Source organism: Stigmatopora argus, chromosome 19 (genome assembly GCF_051989625.1).
Source record: "Stigmatopora argus isolate UIUO_Sarg chromosome 19, RoL_Sarg_1.0, whole genome shotgun sequence".
NCBI classification, from domain to species: Eukaryota; Metazoa; Chordata; class Actinopteri; order Syngnathiformes; family Syngnathidae; genus Stigmatopora; species Stigmatopora argus.
Window position 1 is genome coordinate 2823567 of NC_135405.1, and position 27908 is coordinate 2851474.

At 41.4% G+C, this 27908-nt stretch overlaps 2 protein-coding genes across 5 annotated transcripts in view; one reads left to right on the plus strand and one right to left on the minus strand.

Moving 5' to 3' along the window:
• Positions 1 to 10869, minus strand: part of hsf2 (heat shock transcription factor 2) — a 29092-nt gene extending 18223 nt beyond the window's left edge. For both annotated transcript variants that reach the window (XM_077587831.1, XM_077587832.1), the window contains exons 1-5: positions 10643 to 10869; positions 10186 to 10294; positions 3427 to 3554; positions 826 to 950; positions 500 to 575 (exon numbers count right to left, since the gene is read on the minus strand). In XM_077587831.1, coding sequence (XP_077443957.1) covers positions 500 to 575; positions 826 to 950; positions 3427 to 3554; positions 10186 to 10294; positions 10643 to 10735 — 531 coding nt within the window. In that variant the 5' untranslated portion in view covers positions 10736 to 10869. The remainder of the gene's footprint in view (positions 1 to 499; positions 576 to 825; positions 951 to 3426; positions 3555 to 10185; positions 10295 to 10642) is intronic.
• Positions 10870 to 10900: 31 nt separating this feature from the next.
• mcm9 (minichromosome maintenance 9 homologous recombination repair factor) lies at positions 10901 to 27679 on the plus strand. 3 transcript variants are annotated; one of them, XM_077587828.1, is made up of 15 exons: positions 10901 to 11454; positions 11676 to 11854; positions 15062 to 15218; positions 15904 to 16010; positions 16135 to 16341; positions 16413 to 16494; positions 17656 to 17856; positions 17935 to 18060; positions 18866 to 18985; positions 19055 to 19229; positions 19418 to 19620; positions 19933 to 20136; positions 20334 to 20416; positions 24467 to 24612; positions 25801 to 27679. In XM_077587828.1, the coding sequence occupies exons 2-15, from the start codon at positions 11693 to 11695 to the stop codon at positions 27269 to 27271; spliced, it is 3444 nt and encodes a 1147-aa protein (XP_077443954.1). In that variant the 5' UTR covers positions 10901 to 11454; positions 11676 to 11692; the 3' UTR covers positions 27272 to 27679. The 3 variants fall into 3 exon arrangements, with proteins under 3 accessions (XP_077443954.1, XP_077443955.1, XP_077443956.1); XM_077587829.1 differs by having other exon boundaries at positions 16195 to 16341; XM_077587830.1 differs by lacking the exons at positions 10901 to 11454; positions 11676 to 11854; positions 15062 to 15218; positions 15904 to 16010 and having other exon boundaries at positions 16208 to 16341; positions 16395 to 16494.
• The last annotated feature ends 229 nt before the right edge of the window (positions 27680 to 27908 follow it).

Sequence of the window (27908 nt, forward strand, 5' to 3'; positions counted from 1 at the left end):
GTAAAGTTAGTATACATTTATTTTTGAGTGTCTGTATTGTAATCAAAGTTCATTTAAATTTATTTATGTTATGTTACGTTATGTTGAGATACGAGACAAATTTGAGATATGAGCATACGAAACGGTTCCCGATGCGGCCACCAAGTGGGTATGCGAGAGGCTGCTTAGGAGAACAGCATCGCTTTGTCTTTCTCGTACAGGTTGCATTTTTTTTGTATTAATCACTGCAAAACTAAGGAAAAACAATGGGTCCAACGCAAGCCAGTGCAATGAAGTGCTAACCATCATTTCCAAGCAGTGCAGTGTCATTCATAACGAGATAGAGAGTCTTCATTTAATATGGTCAAAAGATAAACAGTCAGCGGGAGATAGCGTGACCGAGTCCATATCACCATATATCAGGCAATACAGACCCCTAGTGTCTTCCATCACACTTGGTTTTATTGCATTGTAAAAAGTTCCCATTTTTTATGTCATCCTGTATAAAAGGTAAACTTACCTTCTTAATAAGTTGTTGCTGGTGGGCATGTTTCTGTCTCAAATCAGAGATTTCTGTCCACATAGCTTCATTCTCCCTGAACACACACACACACACACACACACACACACACAATTAATTTGGGATCATTAATAAAAAAATATATGCTCTCTCTGGGGGGGGACAATTAAGCATCAAAAAACACATTCCCAGTATTCACATTAAGTTCCATTAACATTGTGAGATCAACTCAATTCTCACACTGTGCAACAGATTTGACATATTCTTGCATGTAGCACACAAGGGGAAATAAATTTAAGTAGCTTGCAACTTCCGAGTACACTGACCTTTTCAATGTTGTTAGCCTGACATCAGCATTTTCCTGCTTAGTGTGAACACTTTGAACGCTGGCCAGGATCTTGGAAAGGTCTTCTTGTCGAATCTTATTTTCCTCAGGACGAGTGTTCGAAACCTGGGTGTCAAAACATGCACCCCCCCCAAATGATTTAAGTATTTTATTAAAAGTAGTCCTCAATCCATTTTTGCATATCTAATTATCCATCCATCATGAAGGTCAGACCCAGCCTAAATACATACAGTATACCAGTGATGGGTCCAGCAACGCAGATGTGCCGTCGGGGCGTGCACCGAGATCCCTCGGCAAACCCTTTGTCAGTGCGCGTACCGCTTTAAGATAGTGACTATCGTAAGCAATGCCAGAACTGTGTCGACACGGCAGTCACGCGACAAACTGTGTTTATAAGGAAGTGTATCTGTCAATAGGCTGGAGGTGCAAAATGGGTCTACCAAGTCTGAAACTGAGCAATGAGGTGCCAATGCGCTAGAACTGTATATATGAAATGTTGTCTAGGCTGCATGAAGAGAGAAGAAGTGTGGGTATCTCTGGCCTTTCTAAAGACAGACTCCACTGACTGCCGATGCGTTCGCCATCATAGGTGCTTGCCCCATTCCATCAAGCAACAGTAGAGGAGTCTGGAGAGAGGCAATTTTTAGGTTTGAAGGTCACCTCGATAAAGAAAATGCTCTATCTCGCACTTGAGCATCATTCGTCAACCTTGCACGCATAGCCCGCAATACAGTTAGATGAACAACTGAACCACCAAGTCACAGACACTGCTTCCAATCTGGAGTCTTTGAGTGTGTTAACCCTGGCAACATTTCTAGACCCCAGATACAAATCACTAGCATTCTGCAGTTCCTCCCATAGTGCGGAAGCAGTTAATAGGCTGTGTTCGGAATGCGTCACTATCATTGCATGCACAAAGGAAGCCAAGCTAGGACCTTCTTAACTGCTGATTGCAACACACATTGACATTATAACATTTATAACAGATGTTCAATTCATCGATTGTGTGTAGGGTCCTGGTTCGAATCCAGGTCGGTCCACCTGTGTGGAGTTTGCATGTTCTCTTTGGGCCTCCGTGGGTTTTCTTCATTTACTCCGGTTTCCTCCCACATTCCAAAAACATGCACGGTAGGCTGATTGGACACTCTAAATTGCACCAAGGTTTGAGTGTGAATATGAATGGTTGTCCCACTCCTTTGCCCTACGATTCTGGACCGCTTTATCCCTGACCATACACACTCACAATGATACCTCCAGCAGCAGGAATTAAGCACGCGCCTGCCTGCACCGAAGTCAGGCGAGTGAACCTCTACACCACAAGACAGCCATGTATGTTGTGCAATGTTCGAAGCCTACATTGTGCTTATCCCGGGGAGGCATATTGACTTCCCAGTGCTGTGTATGCCTATTTCCTTTAGAACAGTCCCGGGCAATCCGGTCCTCGAGGTCCGCTGTGGGTGCAGGTTTTTGTTCGCACCGATGCAGCACAAACAGTTTAACTAATAAGAATTCTGCTGAAACAAGAAGCACCTAACTGCAATCCACTGATTGCACTTCTAAGATACCAGATTGGTGGAAAGGTTTCCTCTTGTGGGTTGGAACGAAAACCTACACCCACTGCGGCCCTTTGTGCAATTAATTGCCCAGGTCTGCTTTAGAACAACCCCAGAAATGAGAGGATTTGTATCAAAACAAAAGACTGGTGGTTTAGTCAGCCTTAATACTACTTACTTCCCTTATGAAAAAAATGAAAACAAAAATGTTAAAGCGATCGAGGCCTACCTATGCAATCGATTCTGAATCGATTGCCACGTTGAAGTCGCACATGACGAATCATTTGTCAGAACTTGTAACTCGGATGATTCACAATGCACTCCTGTTACTGAATTCTTCCAATTTACAGGGCAGTTGAATCATGATGGCAGAAGCCGTAGCGATGGTTTGAATTTCGAGGCATCTGAATTGGAAATTTGGTACTTTTCCGAAATGATTGCTTCAAAAAAATGTAAGTGACAATTTCTTTGGATTTCTGGACTTTGGGGAGGCTGTCCGGGGTTTCGGAGTTTGCGTTGCATTTCCAGGTAAACCCTGGAAATTCGGGGGTAGTTGGCAGCTCTGGACACGTGATGCCTCACCAACCCATCACTACAGTATACCAATCATTTGGATCATATTTTCTTTCGAAAGCCCCGCTTCAGAAAATACTTATTGTACCTCATTCTACTCCTTCTGTTAACCAAAGTTACACAGCAGAGATGACCGACTCCAGTCGACAAGGGCACTTATCCAGTCTGTTTTCCACATCTCCCTTTTCCAACACACTTGAATCAAATAAGCAAGATCGTTATCCAGCCTCTGGACAGCGATATGTAAACCAGACTGGATAGGGGCCCGGAGTTGGTGACCCGTTATACAGTAAACATTTTTGTAGATCAAGCTGATGACCTGACATGATATATTAAGTGTGTTGGGTGGGGGGCAGCAATCAAAAATAATCCTCCAAAACCAATAACACGCTTGTAATTATAAAATTATAAATTAATATTTTAAATAATAGGATTTGAATACATGGCGACCTTACCTTTCTCTTGATGTTGTCTAGTAATTCATCCTGTCCATGTTTAAAGTAAGCATGCTGAAACTCCACAGGACCATCTCTTTCTTGCTTGACCAGGCCTTGGTCGAGGTGCATCACTTTACGGAACCCATCTGAATTTATAATACAGAATTTTCTGAATTGTAAATGTTACTCTACTGATATTGCATTATTATTTAAGGACACAGTCTGTAGCCTGCACAATGAAAGTCTACTTCATAATGTTGCTGTATGTATACAAGAAGTTAATTAAAAAATGTTGATAAAATGAATAAGAACCAGGAGGGAGGTTAAAATATCACAAATTCAAACTCCTAAGATAGCAACTATTAGAACACAAAATTAAACTAATATACAAAAGAATCTCGTGTCTAATTATTAATTTGACCATGACCTTTGAAGAAAAACATTCCTACTAAATTGTACAAAACGTAAAAATTAAACAATTTTCTTGCACCATGTAATTCATGGGAGACCTCAACACCTTGTGATACTTAGAATTGAAATGATAAATCTTGGGTTTTTCCTGTTCTTTGTAATAATAAACATTGTAGGCTACTAGAGATAGCAATACGTCTGTATTCTTTCTATCTTTCTCCTGGCTATTCAGTTCAATAGGAACAGGAAAAGTACGCAATGGTAAAATTGCAATGCAGGTACAATCGCGATAATTGAGGGAAGACTGTACAGAATATTTCAATATTTACTTATTAACATTCTTTAATACTTGTATGACAGTTGGAACTTTTGACATAGGTTTCATATTGACGTCACAATTTGGTTATTCAGCAGTTTGTTACTAAATGCATAATGGGATTTAGTCGTAACCTCTACTTATGAAATTAATTGGTTCAAAGACTTTTTGTAACTTGAAAATTTCATAAGTAGATGTGTACTTTAAATGTAAATTCTCTAATTCGTTCCACGGTCCTCACAAAACTACCAACTAGACCCTTTAAAATTGGTCAAAGTGTCCCAATTTTGTATGAAAGATGAGGGGGTTCTCTCAAAAATGAGAGAAAATTACAAGGAAATGATTTATTAATGTCTTAAAATAAATAAACCATTTGAAAATGTGCCCGGCGCTGCTGAAATATCTCCTTCCGCGGCAGTTATAGATGTAATTATAGAGGTTTGTCCGTCAGATGGCGGCAAGAGCCCGTTCTACCAGGGCCGAAAGCCGTTTTAGACCTTTACGTGTGCCCTATGTATGTGTGCGTGAAAATATGTGCCACGTTTACTTTTTGGGGGATTTCGTAACTTGGATCTTTTTCATATCTCGAGTCACTCATTTGCATATACAAAAATTGCGTAACCTGAAACTTTCGTACCTAGAGGCATTCGTAAGTAGAGGTATGACTGTATCTTGGGGTCTTGTTCACGAGTGAGGGAAGAATGGAACAGGAGATTGACAGGCGGATCGGTGCAGCATCTGCAGTGATACGGACTCTGCACCGGCCGATTGTGGTGAAGAAGGAGCCGAGCCAAAAGGCGAGGCTCTCTATTTACTGATTGATCTATGTTCCCACCCTCATCTTTGGTCACGAGCTGTGGGTCATGACCGAAAGAACAAGATCCCGGATACAAGCGGCTGAAATGAGTTTCCTCCGCAGGATGTCCACACTCTCTCTTAGAGAGAAAAGGTGAGAAGCTCGGTCCTCCGGGCGGAGCCAGATGAGTTGGCTCAGGCATCTGATCAGGATGCCCCTGGACGCCTCCCTCGGGAGGTGTTCCGGGCAGATTTTTTTTCAAGTTGTTGTGGGTTTGAACCATTAACTATTGTCATGTCGGGACGATCCCTGTTTTCTGGCCTGCCCCTACCACAATATAAGTCAGTCAGTTTTCCATTTTAGTTTTCCACAGAAGAACAATACGACAATGCCTTTAGTATGCATATTTCCTGGATTCTAAAATGCATTCATCATCATGGTGACGTTATTTAACCAATGAAAAATGAGAAGATAAAATACACGTCATTAAGTGCCACACAAATGAAACCGATTTTACGGGACCCCCTCAGTGATTACGACAGTCGGTATGCCGTTTGCGAAAGTGATGCACTGCCCATCGTACCGCAACACTAGCAAATCCACGGCACTCGTAAACGAACAAACAAATCTAAATTAACTTGGATAACTATATACAGACACTCAACGTAATGTAACGTCACACAAAACTGAATTCTAATTTAGTTTTAATCTTTTTTACCTTAGTTCTACGGGTTGACACCACCCGGACGCTCCGGCGAAGTCTTCAAAACGAATGCATCAAGAGTTGTTTGTTTTTGCCTCCCCTTCAAAATGTTCCGAAAATGACGCATAATCCAAGCTTTAGAATTAGCGCGCCACATCACTTGTAGGTTTTCTTTCTTGATTTTGTGTGTCTTGAAAGCATGCGGGTTCTCCGCATTGTACACCAGTAGCGGCTTAATTTTACAGTCACCGCTGGCATTAGCACACAATGCTAGCGTTAAGCGGTACTTCATAGGTTTGTGCCCCGGTAATGCCTTCTCCTCTGCCACGATGAATGTCCGCCTGGGCATCTTTTTCCAAAAAAGACCAGTTTCATCGCAGTTGAAAACTGGCTGGGGGATGTAACTTTCCTGGGTGATAATCAAGGCAAATGTCTTGATAAATTCCACCGCGGCTTTCGAATTGGAACTTGCCGCTTGCCCGTGTCGGATTACCGAGTGTATTCCAGATCTTTTTTTTAATTTTTCGAACCAGCCATGACTCGCTTTAAAGGGTTCTGAAGTTGTTGAAGGCTCTCCTTTCGTTGTTATCAAATCCATGTAATTTCCGCTGGCTTTTTCACATATGGTTGACTCGGTCACGCTATCTCCTGCTAATTGTTTTTCTTTTATCCACATTAAAAGAAGGTTCTCCATCTCATCGTGAATGTCACTGTGCCGGTGGGAAATTATAGTTAGTCCCCCGGAAGGCCTCTTCTCCTTAATTGCGCCCTTTTGCTTAAGGATGGTGGATGTAGTTGACGGATTCCTCTCGTATTGCCGAGCGAGCTCGGTAACACGTACCCCACTCTCATATTTTTCAATTATTTCGCGTTCCATGTCCATTGTTAACGGTCGCCTTTTCTTTGCAAATGTTGGAGTAATCATTATTATAAATGTGTTTGCAATGAATATAAAGCCTTATAATATACATGCTTACTATATTAATCAATATATTTGCTTATTAGGAATAGTAATGCTCATCCTAAATGTGTAACTATATTAAACAATATATATCTATGTGTTGATCGCTTTTATGTTAGAGTTAGAATTAATATGTGCTTTCAACGAAGACAAACGCTTACTCCAAGGTCGCTCTCCAGGACAGCTGGCTCCAGCTAGAGACTTAACAATTCACTGAGTCCTTGCTCCAAGGACTGATTATTGGAAGATACGCCTCAACCCTTTCCCCAGATACAAGTTCGCAATGAAGATCTGTGAAGGACGCTTAAATTGTTGTTGATTCAGCGGATGGCTATCAATCAACCTCCGGGATTACTCGCATATTGTTTTAAATTGTGACGCTAGGTTTGACGCTAGGTTTGCTTGATATGGAATTGTTTTGTTTCTTGCTTACGCAATTGGATCGAATCGATAACCTTGTAATTGTTTTGATTTGAGGCCTTAAATGGGCAGGACATAATGCCGCTCGACAGAATAATCTTGACCGGACGAGCGGGTGGATGTATTCTCTTCTTGCAAGAATTAAATGGTGATGTGACTACAGATGCCTTTTTTATTGAAAGCTGAATTTGGAAATACCTAAAGATAAACCTAACATTTGGTCCTTCGAGCCTGTGGTCAAGATACCGAAGCAGAATCCAGGTCGCTTCCGTTCGATATCTGGAAAGACCGTGCACGGCGCTTATATACCCTTTTCCGGGCTGGATGACTCGAAGGGGCGCCTGGATTCTCGACGGTTGACGACTAACCCTCTGAAAGAGACATCTGGTGTCATATCTGGTAAGTCCACGTAAATGTCTGCGCGAAGGGGCATTGCACGTGAGGTCCATTTTTTAAAATGAGACTCGCGTCCAGGGGGACTGCGTAAAACCCTGGGTATACTAGTCGCTGCCAGGTAAAGAGACAGAGCATGAGTCTATAAAACTTGGGGCAGTTCGGGGTGTCCTGTGCCGCGGTCCGGAAAGGTACAAATATAGCTCTGACAGTATTTCACGCTAGGTTATACATTAGGAATTTGGGGCAGTTCGGGGTGTCCTGTACGGAAGGTACAAATATAGCTCTGACAGTATTTCACGCTAGGTTATACATTAGGAATTTGGGGCAGTTCGGGGTGTCCTGTACGGAAGGTACAAATATAGCTCTGACAGTATATCACGCTAGGGTATACATTTGTGTTGCGTGTGTTACGTGTTGCGTGTGTTACGCGTGTCCTTCCGCGGAAAAGAAATTTGCTAACTGATAACTGAGTGCACGCGAGCTCCCTCCAAAAAATGGGCAGCTCGAATGAAAAAGCGGCTAGCGACGACGATCCAAAACAGCATCTGCCGTGTAGAGATTGGAAGTTTGTTCTCTGCCGATCCATAGTATTGTTTAGCTGGAATATAAATGGGTGGGTAAATGCAAAGTCCGCCCAGTGCTCGTAGATATATTTTATACACGAAAGAGACGCAAAAAAGACTGCCATGGCCACCTGGCTTGGTCGCGTCACGAAATTTTGATCGTATCTCGGGCGAATTATTCGATCGAAATTTCCGTCGTAATCCGAGCATGTTGTATGACGAGCTGTCGTATCACGAGGTACTACTGTACAGTGGTACCCCGACATAAGAGTGGCCCAACATACGAGAAATTTGAGATACGAGTAAAATTTCGGGCAAATATTTATCTTGAGATACGAGACAAATTTTGATATGCGAGCAGACAGCGGACGCAAGAGGCTGCTCATAAGAATGGGCACTCTCTCACCACAACTCCCTCGTGTAATGTCTCTCTGGTCGCAACTCCCTCTTGTGATGTCTCCGCGAGCACTGGGCGGAGCGTTGCATTTTTTCAGTGTTTTTTTTCCCCGTTAGTCATTGCGAATGGCGAGCCGATCGCTAATACGAGAGTTATGTATACTACTCGTTGGCAAGTGGTTCTGCGTTATCCTATTGTGAGGACATTTCTGAGCATAATTTTCGGAATATTTTGAAGGGAATACAAAAGCAAACTACCATCGATAGGTTGCATCTGAAACTCAGGGTGGAGGGGGGGCAAACAGAGCCAACCAAGCTGAGAGAAGGTATAAAAAATGTAAAACAAAATTGGAATTAAGTTTAGTGTAAAGTTAGATTAAACTTATTTTTGAGTGTGTCTGCATCGTAATCCAAGTTCATTTAAATTTGTTTATATTATCTTACGAGCGCGTTGCTGTGCAAAAAATCTCCCCCTCGCCCTCCCACTCTACCCTCCGCGAAATCCATCTAACTTTAGCTCTATTAAACACATTTTAGTATATTATTAAACCACTAGTTATTTGATACTTTGTTAATAGATGGGGAATTAGAACAAATAAAACATTTTCTCAATCCAATATTCTGTTTTTGGTGTTTTTTCAGAGGGTTGGAACGAATTAATTTGTTTTTAGTTCATTTCATCGGGAAACGTTCGTTTGAGTTACAAGAAAATCGACATACACGCTCAGTCCCGGAACGAATTTAGCTCGTACCTTGAGGTACCACTGTATTGAACATCATAACCACTAGTTATTTGTTACTCTGTTAGTAGATGGTGAATTAGAACAAATAAAAATGTTTTTTAAAGAGGGTGGGAACGAATTGTATTTAGTTCATTTCTATGGGAAACGTTGATTTAAGATTGTAAATCGACATATGATCTTGGTCCCGGAACGCATTAAGCTCATATCTCAAGGGATTACTGTATTATTCAAATTGTCAGTGTTGTTAACAACAGTCTTTCCTTTGCCACAATCTAACATTTTATTCATTTTCATTTGGCCTTAGACTTTAAGGCCAAATGAAAATGAATAAAAACATCTAGAAATTTTCTTAAATATGATCCTCTAAGATGCTTAGAGGATCATATTTAAGAAAATTTCTAGATGTTTTCAATTTCCATTCTTAACATATCCTCCTGACAGTAGTTCAAATTTGTCCTGTAGAGAGGACATTTGTAAACCTAAATATCTCCCACCCAGTGCATTAAATCATGCTCTATAGAGGACATTCAGAGCTTTCCAATGATATCAAATTTATTTTGCAGTATACCAATTACTTCACATAAATAGGGGAATTTCAAAATGAATGTGATTAGAAAACATTCTTTTTTTCCCTGCAGGATATGATCAGGCAGCCCAGCGGATGAGTGGTTAGCGCGTCGGCCTCACAGTGAGGGACTTGGGTTCAAATCCGGGTTGGTCCACCTGTGTGGAGTTTGGATGTTCTCCTGTGTGGGTTTTCTCCAGGTACTCCGGTTTCCTCCCACATTCCTAAGACATGCATGGTAGGCTGATTGGACAATCTAGATTGCCCCTGGCCCCAGGTATGAGTCTGAGCATGAATGGTTGTTTGTCACCTTGTGCTCTGGGATTGGCTGGCCACCAATTCAGGGTGTACCCTGCCTCTGGCCCAAAGTCAGCTGGGATAGGCTCCAGCACCCCCCGCGACCCTAGTGAGGATTACGCCGTTCAGAAAATGAGATGAGACATTATCAATCCAATACTGTAAATAACACTTATATCAAATTCCTCAGAAAGATATAAAATGTCTTACACATATTGAGCTGCCTGATGAAGCTAGCCATGTTGTTGTGTTTGAAGAACTTTGGGAGAATCTCCTTGGCAAAACGCTGCTCATCCAAAACCAGGAAGCTATTGCCCTCCTTAAAGACAACCAACACCATCATTATTCGTCATTATAAAACAGCAAAATAAATGTAATATGTTAATGTGCCCAAATCAAAAACAGAATGACAGTTGACTCGGGCCAATAGCTGTATTGCGATACAATACGGTTGTGGTTAGCTACCGTTAACCAGTCGTGTTCAGGCTAAGCTAGTCAGTAATGACAAAAACACTTGGGTTTAAAATATGTTTACACTGACAACTACTGGTTAACCTTTAAAATCAAGGCGGTGCGACGATCTTTCCGCAACATTGTAGAGAGGTTACTAATCGGTTTCAATGGCCACAACAACCGGGCTAACTACACGCAGTAGCAGCATGCTTACCTGACTCCAGCAAATAAGTTCATTCGTGTCTGCATCCTCGACCAGCGTCCACAGCTTGGTGAGGAAAGCCGGGACATTCGAGTTGTGTCTCATCGCGAAAAGGTGGACAATTTTCGCAAAGTCTTTTGGATTTTCGTTCTTTCCCGAATGCCCGAAGATGGGGGTGCGAATGTTTACCGTTTTGAGGACGAAACACAAACAACTTCCGTTTTGGATACTTTGCGGCTGATTGGCCAGAAGGGGATTTTACGTAACGATCCTCACGTGGGTCACTACGTAAGCCGAAAAAATACGAGACCCGATGTGATTGATTTTTACTTTAACTATAGCTCCTCGGTCACTTTAATTTGTGTTATATTTTATTAATCTTTTGTACTTAACCCTGCTTAATTTCAAAATTCCATTTTGCTTTGACTACCTATTATTATTGGGGAATATTTGCCCTGATTAGGAGAGGTTTTGTTTATATTTATACTCAGTTGCTAACTGACACTGATTTAAATACGGCATTTTATTTGAAAATATTTTTTTAAACTTCTGATAAGTGATAAGAGTTCCTGTTTTCAACGATTCCAAAAAGTTCAATAAAGCGTACTGCCTGAAAGACATCAATCGGGTTAAATTTTCATGTCAGATTCTCTCGGAATTCAAGGCGGTATTTTGATTTAGGCGGAAAAGTAGTGTTCCGAGGCGATGCCAACCTGTTTCTAATCTTAGTTTTAATTGAAATATCATAAGGTGTGTTGTTAGTGTTTAGACCTAAACTCGATTACGATCTAAAAGGAATGCGGTTAAAACGCCGCATCACAAAGGTAAGGTGTTTTGGTCTGGTTTTACACAAAAGCAATGTACTGTTCTTTAAAAAAAAAATCAAATAAATTGGTATAACGGCTTATGATATCACAAGTCCCTATTGACGCAATATTGCTATTTAGAATATTTTAATCTGACGTTTGAGATGTGCTAACACATTATTAGCATCTAGTTATAAACCATGGTGTTTCCTTCGTTTATTCTCTTTTCGTTCTTTAAGGTGGATCGTTATTCATCATGGCTCTAAAAGCAGATGAGGTTTTGATTAGCCAAATGTTCGAAGCCTATATTGCGGAGTATCATCATCGTGACATTCTCCAGCTCATTGCAGCCGACAGTGACGACAGTCACCAACCTGTTGTTATCAATGCGATGACATTGTTTGAAGCCAATATGGAGGTACAGTAATACCTCGATTATCGCGGTTAATGGGGGGTCGGGGTGGGGGTGCCCCCCCACCCCCGGTAAAAGTGAAAATCCGCGAAGTAGGGTCACCCCTACTAAAAACAAAAAAATAAAAAAATCTTCAATGCTGAGTCCTAGTAGCAAGAGTGGCTGCTGGTTACAAGTTTCATCATGGATTTTCACATTTTTAAGAACTTAAAAAAATATATAATAATAAGAATGTTCTTCAGTGCTGAGTCCTAGCAGCAAGCGGAAGACAGAGGAGTTGATTCGGCTTGCGAGTTTCAGCATGAATTTTCACATTTTTCTGAACTTATAAAAATAAATAAATAAATAAGCCACTCCGTGGTGACTTCGTTAAGGGCAGGCAGCGGTATGATTGGGAGTGCGGATGGTCGTTTGTCTCTCTACGTGCCCTACGACTGACTGACGACTAGTCTAGGGTGTAGTCTGCCTTTCGCCCGAAGACAGCTGGGTTAGGCTCCAGCAACCCCCGCAACCCTTTTGAGGATGCGCGATATGGAAGATGAATGAATTAAAAAATGTAAAAAAAAATCCACAATGTAGTGACGCAGGGATAACCGAAACGCGAAGAAGCGAGGTGTCTCTGTAATCAACCAGATTTTTTTTATTACCGTATAAGCCGCACCCTTAAAATTGGCTTAAAAGTGTTGACTTTTACAATTTGTCATGTATAAGCCGCCCCCTGATTCACAATTTTCTCCTCCATATTCATGGCTTTAATAGGGAGTACAAATGTGTTACTTTGAAGGGAAAATCTTAAGAAAAATCATATGTGGTATTTCAAAGATACTGTATGAATCAAAAGCACATTATTAGGGTCAATAGAATAAGGAAGTTCATATGCCTGTCTTTGTACAGTGGTACCTTGAGATACGAGCTTAATGCATTCCGGGACTGAGCTCGTATGTCGATTTATCTCAAATCAACATTTCTCATAGTAATGAACTAAAAAAAAATTAATTCGTTACAACCCTCTGTAAAAACACCAAAAAATAGGATATTAGATTCGAAAAAACATTTTTATTTGTTCTAATTCGCTATCTATTAACAGATTAACAAACAACTAGTTGTTATGATGTTTGATAGTACTAAAATTAGAGGGAGGGGAGAGAGAGAGAGACTTTTTGTATGCCAACGCGCTCGTAATATAACAAAGAAATTTAAATGAACTTGGATTACAATACAGACACACTCAAAAATAAATTCAATCAAACTTTACACTAAACTTAAATTCTAATTTTGTTTTAAATTTTTATACCTTTCTTCTCTCGGGTTGGCTCTATTTGCCCCACCCCACCCTGACTTTGAGCTACAGTTTTTAAAAGGAACCTATCAAGGGTTGTTTTCTTTAGTCTTTTCTTCAAAATATTCAAGTCAAAGTCAAAAGCATTTATTGTCATTATACACAGCTGTGTATAACGAAATTGGTGGGGCTACTCCACAAAGTGCATTTTCCCAGTAAAAACATAAATACCGTATTTTCACAACTATAAGGTGGACTAAAAAGTCTTAAATTTTCTCCAAAATAGACAGGGCGCCTTATAATGCGAAGCGCTCTGTGTATGCGCCGAGTTCCAAAGCATGACTGAGAGCACTTCTGGTCAACACGCTTGTTATACAGTGGTACTTCATGATACAACATTCTCGTCCTACGACATGCTCGTGGTACGATGAAAATTTCGATCGAATAATTCGCCGCGATACGATCAAAATTTCGAGATGCGACCAAGCCAGGTGGCCATGACATGAGAGGCTGTTTATCATTGTAGCGCACTGTCTTTTTTTGCCGCATCTCTTTCGTGTATAACAATATCTACGAGCACCGAACGATTTATTCAGACGAGTTTCGACCAGGAAACGCACAACGCGCATGCGCCGGCAAAAAGAGGGCTTTCTGGGTAATGAAGTGTACTCGTGGACACAACGCCGATAGCCAATGGCACTCTCAGAATAAAACTTCATTACCCACAATCAATACGTGGGTAAGCTCAGCTGTTGCATTTCCTGTTATTATTATCTAATACGAGGAGTATTATATTACTTCTCGTTCGCTGCTCATAAGAACATCAGGGGCACTGGCTCGCAACTCCCTCTTTGTAATATTTCTGGTCGCAACTCTCTCTCATATGCGCCGTTCAAAGCGGTTGCGACCAGAGATATTACAACGAGGGATTAAAATATAAGAAAAAAGACACGATTGAAGGTGAAAATTTATTTTCAAATTTACTTTCAACATTAAGAACATTATTATTCAACGGAAGAAAGCAGTCTTTAAATTGAGAGTGATGAGCGGTATTGCAGGGCAAAGGTAAATGAATGAGGTCATTCATTTTTACTATAATTTGGACAACGTCGGTGGGGAAAAAGCCTAACGGGCCGTATCTGGCCCGCGGCCGAAGTTTGAAAAACATGTACACACTCCACTACGAGTGAATCCGGGGGCGGGGCGAGCGAATCCAGCGACAAATAACATGTACACACACGCCAATAATACGCAACTTATTGATAATTTTGATATTAGATATTTAGATATTAATTCTCTGACATTTACAAAGTCTCTCTCTCTCATGATTATTATTTTGAGAGCGAGCGAGCGAGCGAATCCGGGAGCGAGCGAGCGAATCCGTCGACGAATAACATCTACACACGCCAATAATACGCAACTTATTGATAATTTTGATATTCGATATTTAGATATTAATGCTCTTACATTGTCAATGCAATTACAAACTCACTCTCTCTCATGATTATAATTTTGAGAGCGAGAGATTACCTGGTTGATCGCTTTCAACAGTAAATTCTCTGTCTCTCTCTCTCTCATGATTATAATTTTGAGAGCAAGCGAACCCGTCGACCAAACGTCCGTTCGACGAAACGTCTGTTCGACGAACTGTCCGTCGACCAAACGTCCGGTCACGAAAAAAAGGAAGTCACGTGAGCAGTACAACCAGGGCGTGTGTCCGTAGCGATCTCGTCAAGTGCACAGCACTATGCGTGAGAAACATGTTGCGCTCATCATAACGTTCTTTCAGTTGAGGACACTCGAACAAAGCCATCTTTGTCATTGAGTAGAAACCCTGAAAAAAGCTAAATTAATTGACAAGGAAAAAGTACTTTGTATTTTAGTGCGTGTGTTTGTGTGTACATAATTTTGAAATTGTTTGATTTTGTCCACAGATTGGTGACTATTTCAATGACTATCCTAATGATGTCTTGAATATATTTGACAAAGTTTTGGAGAAAACAGCCAAAGAGCTGGCTAAAAAGGCTACTGTCAAGCATTTGGATGGGCTATGCCCAAGAGTGAAGAACAACCTACATACACGTATCACAGGTGAGCTGTCCAAATGAGCATGATGGACCATCCATCATGGCGTCGGTCAGCCAAAATTATGGAAGCCCAAACTGCATTGCACATGAACTATACTTAGGTGTGAAACCCATTATTAAAGTTGTTGGTTCTCAAGATATAATAAATAATTTAAGCATTAAAACACCAATGTTAATTACGTTTAAATTTCTCATTCAAAATAATTTAAAATACTATAGGGTAGGAGCAGGGCGGCCCGGTGAGGGAGTGGTTAGCGTGTTGGCCTCACAGTTCTGGGGTCCTGTGTTCGAATTCAGGTCGGTCCTCCTGTGTAAAGTTTACCTGCGTGTATTTTCTCCGCGTACTCCGATTTCATCCCACATTCCAAAAACATACATGGTAGGCTGGTAGGACACTCTAAATTGCCTCTAGGTTAGAGTGTGAGCATGAATGGTTGTCCGTCTCCTTGTTCCCTGCGATCGGCTGGTCACCGAGTCTTGGTGTCCCCTGCCTCCAGCCAGAAATCTGCTGGGATAGGGTCCAGCACACCCCACCACCCTTGTGAGGCTAAGTGGTTCAGAAAATGAATGAATGAATAGGGTTCGAGTGTATGGGCCCGAATGTTGAAATCCATAATTTAGTTAACTCTTATATTTTATTCTATAAATTAACAAACAGCAAAAACTATTATCATTACTCAATTGTACAGGACTACCAGTTTGTCCAGAACTCACCAGAGACACAATTCCCCGGTCCAGAGATGTTGGGCATTTCTTGTCTGTCACAGGGACTGTCATACGTGCCAGTGTTGCCAAGGTATTACTACTGCCGTATGTAACTGTAAACAAATTGTATAATCATATTTGTACCCATTGTTATTATTTCATGTCTAATGTTGCTTGGGGTTGAATCAGTCTGTTAATTCTTCCAACTTCCTTAGGTCCTAGAGTACGAGCGTGATTACATGTGTACCAAGTGTCGTCATGTTTTCGTGCTGCAGGCAGACTTTGAGCAGTTCTATTCCTTTGTTTCACCGGCGGTTTGTCCTAATCCTGATGGCTGCAATTCATATAAATTCAGCTGTCTGTCTGGAGGATCGGAGCCTGCTGCCTGCAAGGATTACCAGGAGATCAAAGTACAAGAGCAAGTAAGGTTGATAAGTATTTTCACACAATTGGATTGCTTCATGTGTAATTTCAGTTGGCATGCCATTAATAGGTGCAGAGGTTATCAGTAGGCAGTATTCCTCGTTCCATGGTGGTGGTTCTTGAAGATGACCTTGTTGACACTTGTAAATCAGGTAAGAATCCAACATTTAACAGAGCTGCCAACTTCTCCGGAACTTCCGGAGTTCCGGACAAGAATATCAAACTCCGGGACTCCTGACAACCTCCCTAAATTCCGGAAATCCCCAAAAACTGTCACTTAATTTTTTTTTGAAGCAACCATTTCGGGAAAGTACCACATTTCCTATTTAAATGCCTCGAAATTCACACCATCGCTACGGGTTCCGCATCTTACATCCGCATTTGATTCAACTCCACTGTAAACCGAATGAAGTCGATAACACGAGGGCATTCTGAATGATCCGAGTTACAAGTTCTGACAAATGATTCGCCTTGTCTTTGTCTTCAGCGTAGAAATCCATTCAGAACCGATTGCATAGGTGCCTCTATCCCTTTAACATTTTTGTTTTCATTTTTTTCATAAGGAAAGTAAGTATTATTAAGGCTGATTAAACCACTACTCTTTTGTTTTGAAACAAATCCTATCATTTCTGGGGTTGTTCTAAAGCAGGGGTTTCAAACCAATTCCGCAAAGGGCCGCAGTGGGTCCTGGTCTTTGTTTCAACCGATCCAGTATCGACAGTTGAACCAATGAGGGGTCTTCTAAAATATGTAGCACTTGGCTGCAATCAACTGATTACACTTGCAAAAGGTGTCCGCTTGTTCGGTTTGAATGAAAACCTGCAGCCCCTGCGGCCCTTTGCTCGGTTTAAGTGCAAAATGGATGGTAATTTGGATGAAACATCTAATTAGAAACCCAGACACTCGCAGAAGTTTATTCGTTCCTATTCGACGAAATATCTCCTGTTGAAGCCGTCTCCAAAATAACCGCCATTTGCGCATGTAGAATGACCCAAACACAAAGATTATTTTCATTATGCTGTACTTTTTCAATAGTTTGCTAAAACACTATTTCAATTAATGTTATGATAATAACAGTTTGATTTAAATTGTCATACGTTATTTTTTCATATTTGATTTCGGTTTTGCATGTGTCGCATAAACTCCGGAAATAGGACATGGTTACTCCTGAAATGAGGTCGACGGAGGTTGGCAGCTCTTATTTACATTTTGAGGAAAATTTATATAATTGATTTAAAATGTTAAAGGTAAAAAACAATTCAGTGATATTTAGCATCAGCTGACACATTGCTTGTCCTGAATTGGTTCCCCAGGAGATGACGTGACTGTTTATGGGGTGATGTGTCAGCGCTGGAAACCATTTTATGATGGGTCTCGCTGTGATGTTGAGCTCGTTCTCAAAGCCAACAACATAGAAGTCAACAATCAACAGGGTGCTGCTTCTTTATTGATAGAGGATGTTCAAAAGGAATTTGGAGAATTCTGGGAACACTACAAAAATGATCCAATAGCTGGTAGGAAGAAAAAAAAAATCACCCATTTCCAATAATAATTTCTGTTTGATAGTTTTATTCTCTTTCTACAACCTGTAGGCAGAAACCAGATCTTGTTGAGTCTTTGCCCCCAAGTTTATGGGATGTATGTGATTAAACTGGCTGTTGCAATGGTGTTAGCTGGAGGGGTGCAGAGAATAGATCCTTCTGGAACTAAGACTAGAGGTATGTAGCACGGCAACATGGGCAGAGAAACCAGCCGCTACACCTCGGACCTCTTCACCTCACGAGAATTTATATTTATTTATTTGCAGCATACAGATCGCCACAACACGCTTGCATCGTTCACTTCCTGTGTCTCAATTTTAACCGCACGACGGAGCCCTTTAACTTTAAAATGGTTCTAGCAGCTTAATTATGTACTAAAGAATGCCACAGTGGATATTCATTCATGCCGCAATTGTGCGCTACTAATTCAGCATAACAAGGAACTCAATATTTAGAAGGCATTTTCAACGGCGACTAAAAAAAAATTAGGCAAAATTCACTCGCAACAAAAGAGGGATGGCAAGACGCAATGCATCTAGCCACTGTATATATGATTTTTGGCGTGCCCATTCCCCCTATATTGTAGATACCTTCTTTGGCGCTGAGAGATGAAGTGCTGCCCTGACCTCTGCCATTTTTCACCGGCATTTTTCATCTGTCTTCCAGTTGCGAGTTTTTTTTAATGAACTTTTTTTTAATATCCCATTGGGAAAAAAATCCGCGATGTAGTGAAGCTGCGAACTGAAGGATTACAGTATTGTAAAGTTACACATAAACATGAGTCAGTGCTCACTGTATATTGATAATTTCATTTATTATTATTTGGCCAATAGGCTCCTACCCCCTGCGGCCCTTATGTGGATAAGCGTTACGGAAGATGCATGAATGAATTATTGTGTCCCAGAAAATTAAAGAGATTGACAAATTACCATGCTTATCACTGTAAGTCATTGATTGGTGTCTCACTGTATTTTTTGTTAAGGTGAATGTCACATGTTGCTTGTTGGAGACCCAGGTACAGGCAAGTCTCAGTTTTTGAAGTATGCAGCCAAGATGATGCCTCGCTCTGTGCTCACTGCTGGAATTGGTTCAACAAGTGCGGGTATGTGCCCTTCATCATTCTTACATATGACATATCTGTTCAGTTATTGTATGCTGTCAATTGCTGTAGGACTCACGGTTGCAGCAGTGAAGGATGGAGGTGATTGGCATCTGGAGGCAGGAGCCCTGGTACTGTCAGATGGTGGTTTATGCTGTATTGATGAATTCAACAGCATCAAGGAACACGACCGCATCAGTATCCATGAAGCTATGGAGCAACAGTCCATTAGTGTGGCCAAGGCTGGGTAGGATATTCAATTTAAAGGTTATTCTAGCGATATCAATGAAATGTAATAGCAAAATGTTAGTACAGTACAGTTAAATAATTTTTTACCTTCTTTCTAGACATCAAGATGTGTTGCTTCTAAAAGGCTGTGATAGTGCAAATAAATTATGTGCGCCTCTATGTGCCTTGTTTGTCCTATCTCCATAGTATGGTCTGCAAGTTGAACACTCGTACTACTATTTTGGCAGCTACCAATCCAAAAAGCCAGTATGACCCAAGTGAATCGCTGTCTGTCAACGTAGCACTAGGTAGCCCTTTACTAAGTCGATTTGACCTGGTTCTGGTTCTGCGGGATAACAGAAGTACAGACTGGGACCGCATCATTTCTTCCTTCATTTTGGAAGATAGAGGTACCAAAATAACCCCACCTATTTTAATTTATATAACTAATGTTGTTAATACTGTACTTTGTGACAATGATGTGGTCAATTTCTGTATGATGAAGACTAGTATTTTTTTAATTCAAATTTGGAATGATGTACAGTATGGAGAGAAAAGATTAAAAATAATCATTTTCCACAGATGTCATATTTTTTATTTTTTACATTTCAATATTTCATGATCAATGAGCCATACATGCTATATCTAATTGAATAGCTGTGAGTAAATGGGTTAAAGCTTGATGAAAATGTTACAAATTCAACCTCATTGTTTGTTCTTAGGACTATCTTTTGAGAGCTCAACCCTGTGGTCAATGGAGAAAATGAAGGTGTATTTTTGTTTAATAAAGCGTTTGAAGCCTCAGGTTTCAGCAGAGGCTAACTCAATCTTGTCAAAGTATTACCAACTGCAAAGGCGGAGTGAAGCCCGTAGTGCGGCACGCACAACCATCCGCATGCTGGAAAGTCTAGGCAGACTGGCTGAAGGTAAGCATGTCAATTTGAAAATAAATAAAAACTTGTTTTCACTTGAAACTCCATGCAAATTCACTGCTTTCTATATAAAGCAATATGACATTTAAAAAAGTGATGCAAATTAAAGAAGCACATCAGCAAACTTTAAAATGAGTTTAAGAACATTGCTTATCAATACTCATCACTGCACTGTTTCAATTTTTTCACAGCCCATGCTAGACTCATGTACAGAGAGACCGTCACAATAGAGGATGCTGTAATGGCTGTCTCGGTAATGGAGTGCTCTATGCAGGTATTTAAAATTATTTGATTTATTTCTGCACTTTTACTCTGTTTCTATGGATGCATGGCACTTAATAAGCCAAACTTGCACAGTGGCATATGGAATTTGCTGATCAGATGCCAGAGCCAACTAATCTGGCTCCTCTCCATCTGGAGGAGCAGCGGTTATCTTGAAGGGAGAGTCCGGACACCCTGCAGAGGGAACTCATTCAGCCGCTTGTGTCCGGGATCTTGTTCTTTTGGTCACGACACACAGCTCGTGAACATAGATGAGGGTGGGAACGTAGATCGACCGGAAAATAGAGAGCCTCGCCTTTTGGCTCAGCTCCTTTTTCACCACGACAGACCGATGCAGAGTCTGCATCACTGCAGACGCTGCGCCGTTCCGCCTGTCGATCTCCCCGCATCATTCTTCCCTAACTCATGAACAAGACACTTAAAGTCCTCCACCTGGGGAAGGTCCTCATCCCTGACCGGGAGTGGACATGCCACCTTTCTCCGACTGAGGACCAGGGTCTTAGATTTGGAGGTGCTGATTCTCATCCTGACTGCTTCACACTCGGTTGCGAATTGTTCCAGCGAGACTTGGAGATCACAGCTTGATGAAGTCAACAGAACCACATGATCTGCAAAAAGCAGGGATGCAATACTGAGGCCACCAAAATCGAACGCCTTCAACGCTGCGTCTGGATTAGAGGTCCTCATTATGTGGATTGCGATTGACCAACTGGTAAATTGACAGAGAGTAAGGCTTTAGTGCGTCGTGGATTTTATATTGGGTATTAAAAAAATCATAATTCACGCTGAAATCAAAACCGAAAGACGGGAGGTGAAAATGGCCCCGTTTCTTCTTCGGTGCCTAAAAAGAAGAATTTCACCACAGAAGAAGACTGAGAAATAGTCGGCCGGCAATCCTGCGACGTGGGTGCGGCGCCTAGAGCGAGATCTACTCCATGACCCGGCTCCAGACGGAAAAGGGCAGCGACATGTGCATAGGGAAAGAGTTCCCTAACATAACTGAAAAGAATGGTTAACTCCTAGAGCAAGTTTTTGGGAAGAGGATGCGTTCCTGGACATACTTATTCAAAGATGAACTGAACGTTCACAGCATCATTATCATGTGTGGGTATGCTGCTGGCTGGCTTAATGGTAAAGCTACCCTTAATCAACAAGTACGACCGTCCCAAAAAACTACAACAAGGCCTGTGTTTTGACTTTATTCATTTATAACAGACAATTGTGTTTTTTTAGGTCGTTTTGTTACCTTACATCAGGGGTGGCCAACTCCGGTCCTCCAGAGCCCCTATCCAGCCTATTTCCATGGCTTCCTCCACCAACACACCTGAATCTAATAATCAGGATTCATACCTGTCAACCTCTGCCGATAACTGCCCTTATAAATGATTATGATTCCCCTTACAAACCCCAAAAAACCTTACAAACACCGTACGACTCGTACGGTGTTTGTAAGGTTTTTTGGGGTTTGTAAGGGGAATCATAATCATTTATAAGGGCAGTTATCGGCAGAGGTTGACAGGTATGAGGATTGGTAGGAAGCTTCTGGACAGCTTGCTGATGATTCAGGTGTGGTAGAGCAGGGAGATATAGAAAACAGACTGAATAGGGGCTCTCGAGGACCGGAGTTGGCCACCCCTGGCTTACATGTTTCGATCAGGCGAGTGCAGTAATCCCTCTAATATCACGGATAAGACATGGCCACAAGAAGACAAAATGAACTTAATCCAATTAAGAACAAAGCCTTGCTTGCCATATACTGGATGAGCAACCGGAAAGCCTGGGTCACTAACCCTAACCCAGTCGTTCTTAACCTGGGTTCGATCGAACCCAAGGGATTTGGTGAGTCGGTCTCAGGGGTTCGGTGGAGCCTCTGCCATGGAGGTCAGGACACATAGACTCATCATATATAAAAAAATCATATTTTATTTTACACCAAAGTAGGGTTCAGTGAATGTGCAAATGAAATTGGTCGGGTTCGCTGAATGCGCATATGAAACTGGTGGGGTTCGCCAGCTCCAACAAGGTTAAGAACCACTGCCCTAACCCCTTCAAGGACTTGGACTAAATTTCCCATTGTAAAGGTCTCATCTGGATCTAAGTATGGTGCTGACAGCCTGGACTAATATATATAACCTCTCAAAGCTGCTTGAAAAGGCTTTCCTTTGATGTTGAACAGCTTAATTTCGGTGCACTTTGTTGATAATCGGACGCATCTGAGCTGCCCTCCCTCCAACCTCTGTGCCGATAGCCCCCAGGAGGTTGACTGCTTGAAGAAGTAGATCGCAGGAGGTTGGCTAATTGAAAAGTAGCTCTTGAAGCAAAAAAGGGAGCACCCCTGGTCTAGATTGGATTGGATTGGATAACTTTATTTATCCCGTATTCGGGAAATTTCATTATGACAATAGCAGACGGTGATTAGACAGAACAACAAAGCTGTAAAACACGAAAAACAAATATATTCTGTCCATAAAAGTTATGAACAGAATTTGTGACATAGGGCAGCTCTGGCAGAGTCCAACCCCCACTGGACACGGAATGACTTACTGCCGACTACGCGGACCAGACCCCAGCCATAAAGGGACTGAACCCCGCGTATCAGGGGTTCCGGAATCCCATACTCCCGGAGTACCCCCATTAGAATCCCCAGGGGACACGATCAAACACCTTCTCCAAGTCCTCAAATCAAATGTAGACTGGTTGGGTGAACTCCCATGTTCCCCCGAGGACCCTGCTGAGGGTGTAGAACTGATCCACTGTTCCACGGCCAGGACGAAACCCACACTGCTCCTCCTGAATCCGAGATTGGACCTACCCACACAGTGTCCTCGTTAGCCCCTGTCGGAGTATTGTTCCTGTTTGAGTGTCCCTTCGTGTTTTCCCCCAGTAAGCTAGGTTAATTGTGTTGTTACCTTTTCCCAGTTTTTTGTTTTTAAGGCTTTATTTTGTGACGCTTCTTGTCATTAAATTTTACCTTAGTGCACTTGCCTGTGCCCACTTGATTACCTGAGTCTGTCTCCAACTTCGCTTCACTCACCCCGAGACTCATAATAGTTAGCTACATTTACTAACTGTTTTTTCTTCATATTAAAGACTATATTAATCCTTAATCATGGCGCAAAAGAAGGCAGGGGGAAATAGGATGCTCCTTGCCCCCTTTCTCTTAGGTGTGTGTGTGTCTGTTTAGCACAGCTCTTCTAGTAAGACCACTGTCAGACTGTCTCTGGTTGGCTTACCTGATAGCTTGCTCTATGTTAGCCAATCAATAACCTCTTCCCGGATGTACTCTATTTAAATTAGTGAGGATTAAGAGCCATGTGGACGCACAAGCTTGTTTAAAAACATAAGGCTATCCACAGAGAACATCACAGATACAGAGAGTAGCAGAGACTTCTGTAAAATGACATACGTGCCAGTTCCGACCTTAAACATTGCCTGCAGACTGCAGGATTGGGACCAATGAGGTTTTGGTATGTTGTGTCATGTAATATGAGAGTGCTGCCCAGGTTCATTTAAATAAAAGTCGTAAAGCTAGGAATGCGGAACGCTCATACATTAACTTTTTAGGCTGTTATAAATTGAGAAAATTTAGGATGTGTTACGTACATCAAAAACTAGTTTTGTTATGTAACGCTGTTAGTTCCAACAGTGTTAATAACACATCTCAAAGCACTGACACAACTTACAATGAAATGGGAACTAGTCTATGTGCATTGCGTTGCCCTGGTGGTAAAGGCGTTTCTGAGTTTATTTTGCATGATAACTGACATTGAGGCTTTTTTTAAACAATCAGTCATCTGACCAATACTCACCTCACCAACTGTTAGTCCTAGTCTTCAAAGATACCAAAGGCAGACAAATCAATTCTTGTGAATCATAGTATGATGTCTGACTTCACTACAATCTCTGCTTGTCTTCAAATCATTCTGTGATATGTTTAAAGAACTTAAAATCCCAAAATACACTGAAGCTAATAATGTTACTTATTTGCTTGTTGCCTGTTTTTATTTTCTTGAAATGCTGGGGATTGTCTATATTCTCTCAGGGTGGTGGTTTACTTGGAAGTGTCAATGCCGTTCTAACTTCATTTCCTGATGAGCCTGGTCAACAGTATCGGACACAATGTCAGCTACTGTTGGAAGGCCTGAACCTGCCTGTCTTACTTCAGAAGGAAATGGACAGACTGGCGAGGTATGTAACACTCTTACTTCCTATTGCTATGCCAGACTTGAGAAGGTAGCCATATTACTTTTTGAGCATTCGATCTCTAAATAAAAGTTTTCAACTTTACTTGTGGGGCGACCTGGTTATCGCGTCGGCCTTACAGCTCTGGGGTCCTGGTTTCCAATCCAGGTCATGTCCACCTGTGTGGAGTTTGCATGTTCTCCCGGGCCTGCGTGGGTTTCCTCCCGGTACTCTGGTTTCCTCCCACGTTCCAAAAACATGCTTGGTAGGCTGATTGGACACTCTAAATTGCCCCTAGATATGGGTGTGTATGGTTGTCCGTCTCCTTGTGCCCTCCGATCGGCTGGCCACCGATTCAGGGTGTCCCCCACCTCTGGCCCAGAGTCAGCTGGGATAGGCTCCAGCACCCCGTGACCCTAATGAGGATAATTTATCATAAAGCGGTTCAGAAAATGAGATGAGATGAACTTTACTTGTTGAGCCGCCTCATGGTGTAGAGGTTCACTCGCCTGACTTAGGTGTGGGCAGGCGTGGGCTCAATTTTCACTGGTGGCGGTATGATTGTGTGTGCGTATGGTCGTTTGTCTTTGTGCCCTACGACTGACTGGCAACCAGTCTAGGGTGTAGTCTCCCTTTCGTCCGAAGTCAGCTAGGTTAGGCTCCAGCAACCCCCGCAACCCTTTCGAGGATGCACTATATACCGTTTTTACTTGCATATAAGCCGCTTTTATTGGGCAAAAAATTGATAACTGAATCAAGGGTACGGCTTATATGCGTATAAAAACATGACATGCATGGAACTGCAAGTTGACGACGCCATGCCACGATGATGTCATGATGCAATAGCACAGTGACATCATGACACAAGACAATGTGGCCGGTACGGTCATTTATTTAGAAATAGAGAAAAGATAAACAAATAAAATGCTAAATACAATTTCTTTTGTGTGTTCTGTGTGTGGGTGTGGGTGGGTGGGTGTGTGGGTGTATATGTATGTGTGTGTGTGTATATATATATATATATATATATATATATATATATATATATATATATATATATATATGTATATGTGTATATATATGTATATATATGTGTATATATGTATATATATAAATTGTATCTTGAGAACAAATTTCATTACGTAATTAATCAATTTATCAGTATATTTCTTGTTTTTCTTACTCTTTACCTAGGCTTGGAGGCAGCCGCACAGAGGCCTCAAACTTTGGGCCGCCATCAAATCACCAAACTAATTTTGGAGATACAGGCTCAATCACCAAAAATCAATTCAACTTGCCAGAAGTCTGTGAGAGTAGTGCTGAGCGAGATGGTGGTTTGCATTGGTTTGACTCCATCACGGCTACTCGATCATCAGAAGAAATATGTCTTGTATCCACCTCAACTCAACAAGATAAAAATGAACGACCACACTCTGAATTGTCAGCTAACCCCAGCTCTAGAGTAATCCACAATCTTGATTTGAATACTAGTCAGACAGTCAATGAGGAAAATGGAATGGTTAGGAAAAAACACTCTGATATGATTGGCAAAATCTCTGAAAATTTTATAGCAAGAGTGAAGGTGGGACATTGTGAAATCCAACAAAGTGACAGAAGAGGGATTGGACTTGATGCAAATGTGGTCTGTGGCACCGACAATAGTGGCTTGGGTAAGAGAATTCAGGATAGCCAAAGGTATCACACTGCAACCATAACGAAAACAATACCTGGTGAAAAGTTTCCTGTTGACTTTTCAAACTTTACATTTAAGCCAAAGAAGATGAGACCAGTAGTCCACAATGCTAACGACAACTTGGATGTGAGCAAATTTGAAAACAACCCCAATAGCAGAACTACAATTACAGCAGAAAAGCATATTGAACTGAAAGCTGGCAGTATAGACAATAAAGAGCTCCCCGACAATAAAAACAGAAAAAACAAACAAGGCAAAAAGGACCAAAGTCTTAGAAGTCGAAGCATGAGAAAACCGCTCACCTGTGATAGCAAGAAAGAAGCTTTGTGTTTTACATCAGAAACCTCCAATAAAAAAAAGCAATTGCAAGCACAAACTGGTGGCATTAAATCCCCAAAACGTGGCATAAGGACCCTGTTCTGTGATAGTGATGGGGGCACAGAGGGCTTTACTCTTGTAAAACACCCTTCAAGCTCTATGAAATCAACAATCGTCCCCTCAACTATAGCTAAACTTTCAAGATTCTCTTTCACTGACAGAACTGAGCCAACACCCAAAACAAAGACAGTCCTGGAAAACAAACATAAAATGGAAATGGGCCCACAAGAAAAAGATCATGCTAAAAACACAATTCCTGATTCAGCCCCGAAAACTCAAAATGCTGTCGCACATAGTCACTTCCAAAAGAAAGGAGAAAAAAGCCCTAAGTATAAGGGTATGTATAGTATGAAACTAACAGAACCTACTCGAGATGAAATTCTTGACGTAAAACTGGGTGAAGATAGGGCCACAATGTTTCAAAATGTTGGCAAATTAAAAAGAAAGTGTTTTGAACTCGACCCCCAAGCAGGTTTTTTCCACCGTTCGAAAAATGTGTTCATCAGCACACCGCTCTTTGGCTCTGATGAGTCAAATGATGACATTCTTGACACTGACTGGGACAAAGAGGTAGTGAAGAAAGCCAAACGGTAATATTGGTTGCTGCAGGACCTGCCTTCATAAATGATAAGAGACAACACATTTTTATAAGATATGCCAACTTTGGCCTTTAGATGGAAACCTTCATCCACAGTAAATCCTCAATGTTCCACTGCTTGAGAAAGTCTGCTTTGCTTGGCAAGGCTTTTTCACTCGTCTTGCAGTGGTCTTTGCTTACCAGCTTTGGTTTATGTTGAAATCTAATTTATTTTACCACACAGCATATTATTGCTAATGTCCTGATGTTGTACTCTCCAGTTCTAGTCTCCTAATAAATCAAAAGTAGGTAGAAGAGTATTTCATACCCATTTAAGGTCCTCTCAGTCAATTATACATATGTGCAGCCTGGAAATTACTTAATTCTCTGGACACGTGTATTTTGAGAATAAACAGTCTATAATACTGTTGTAAAATGTGATTTTTTTTTCCCCCTACATCTGTTTTGTGTTAATCTGGGTCAAATGATTGATCTCAATATGAATAGTATTTTGAGTGAGAGCTTTATTTGCCATTCATAAATGTCCAATGTAAATCTCGGCCTGTAATTTTCAAACAAAAAATTGACTTTTGGATTTACACGGTATATAGACAAGCCATGGTCAATTAGAGAGGAATGACTACCCTGGCCCAT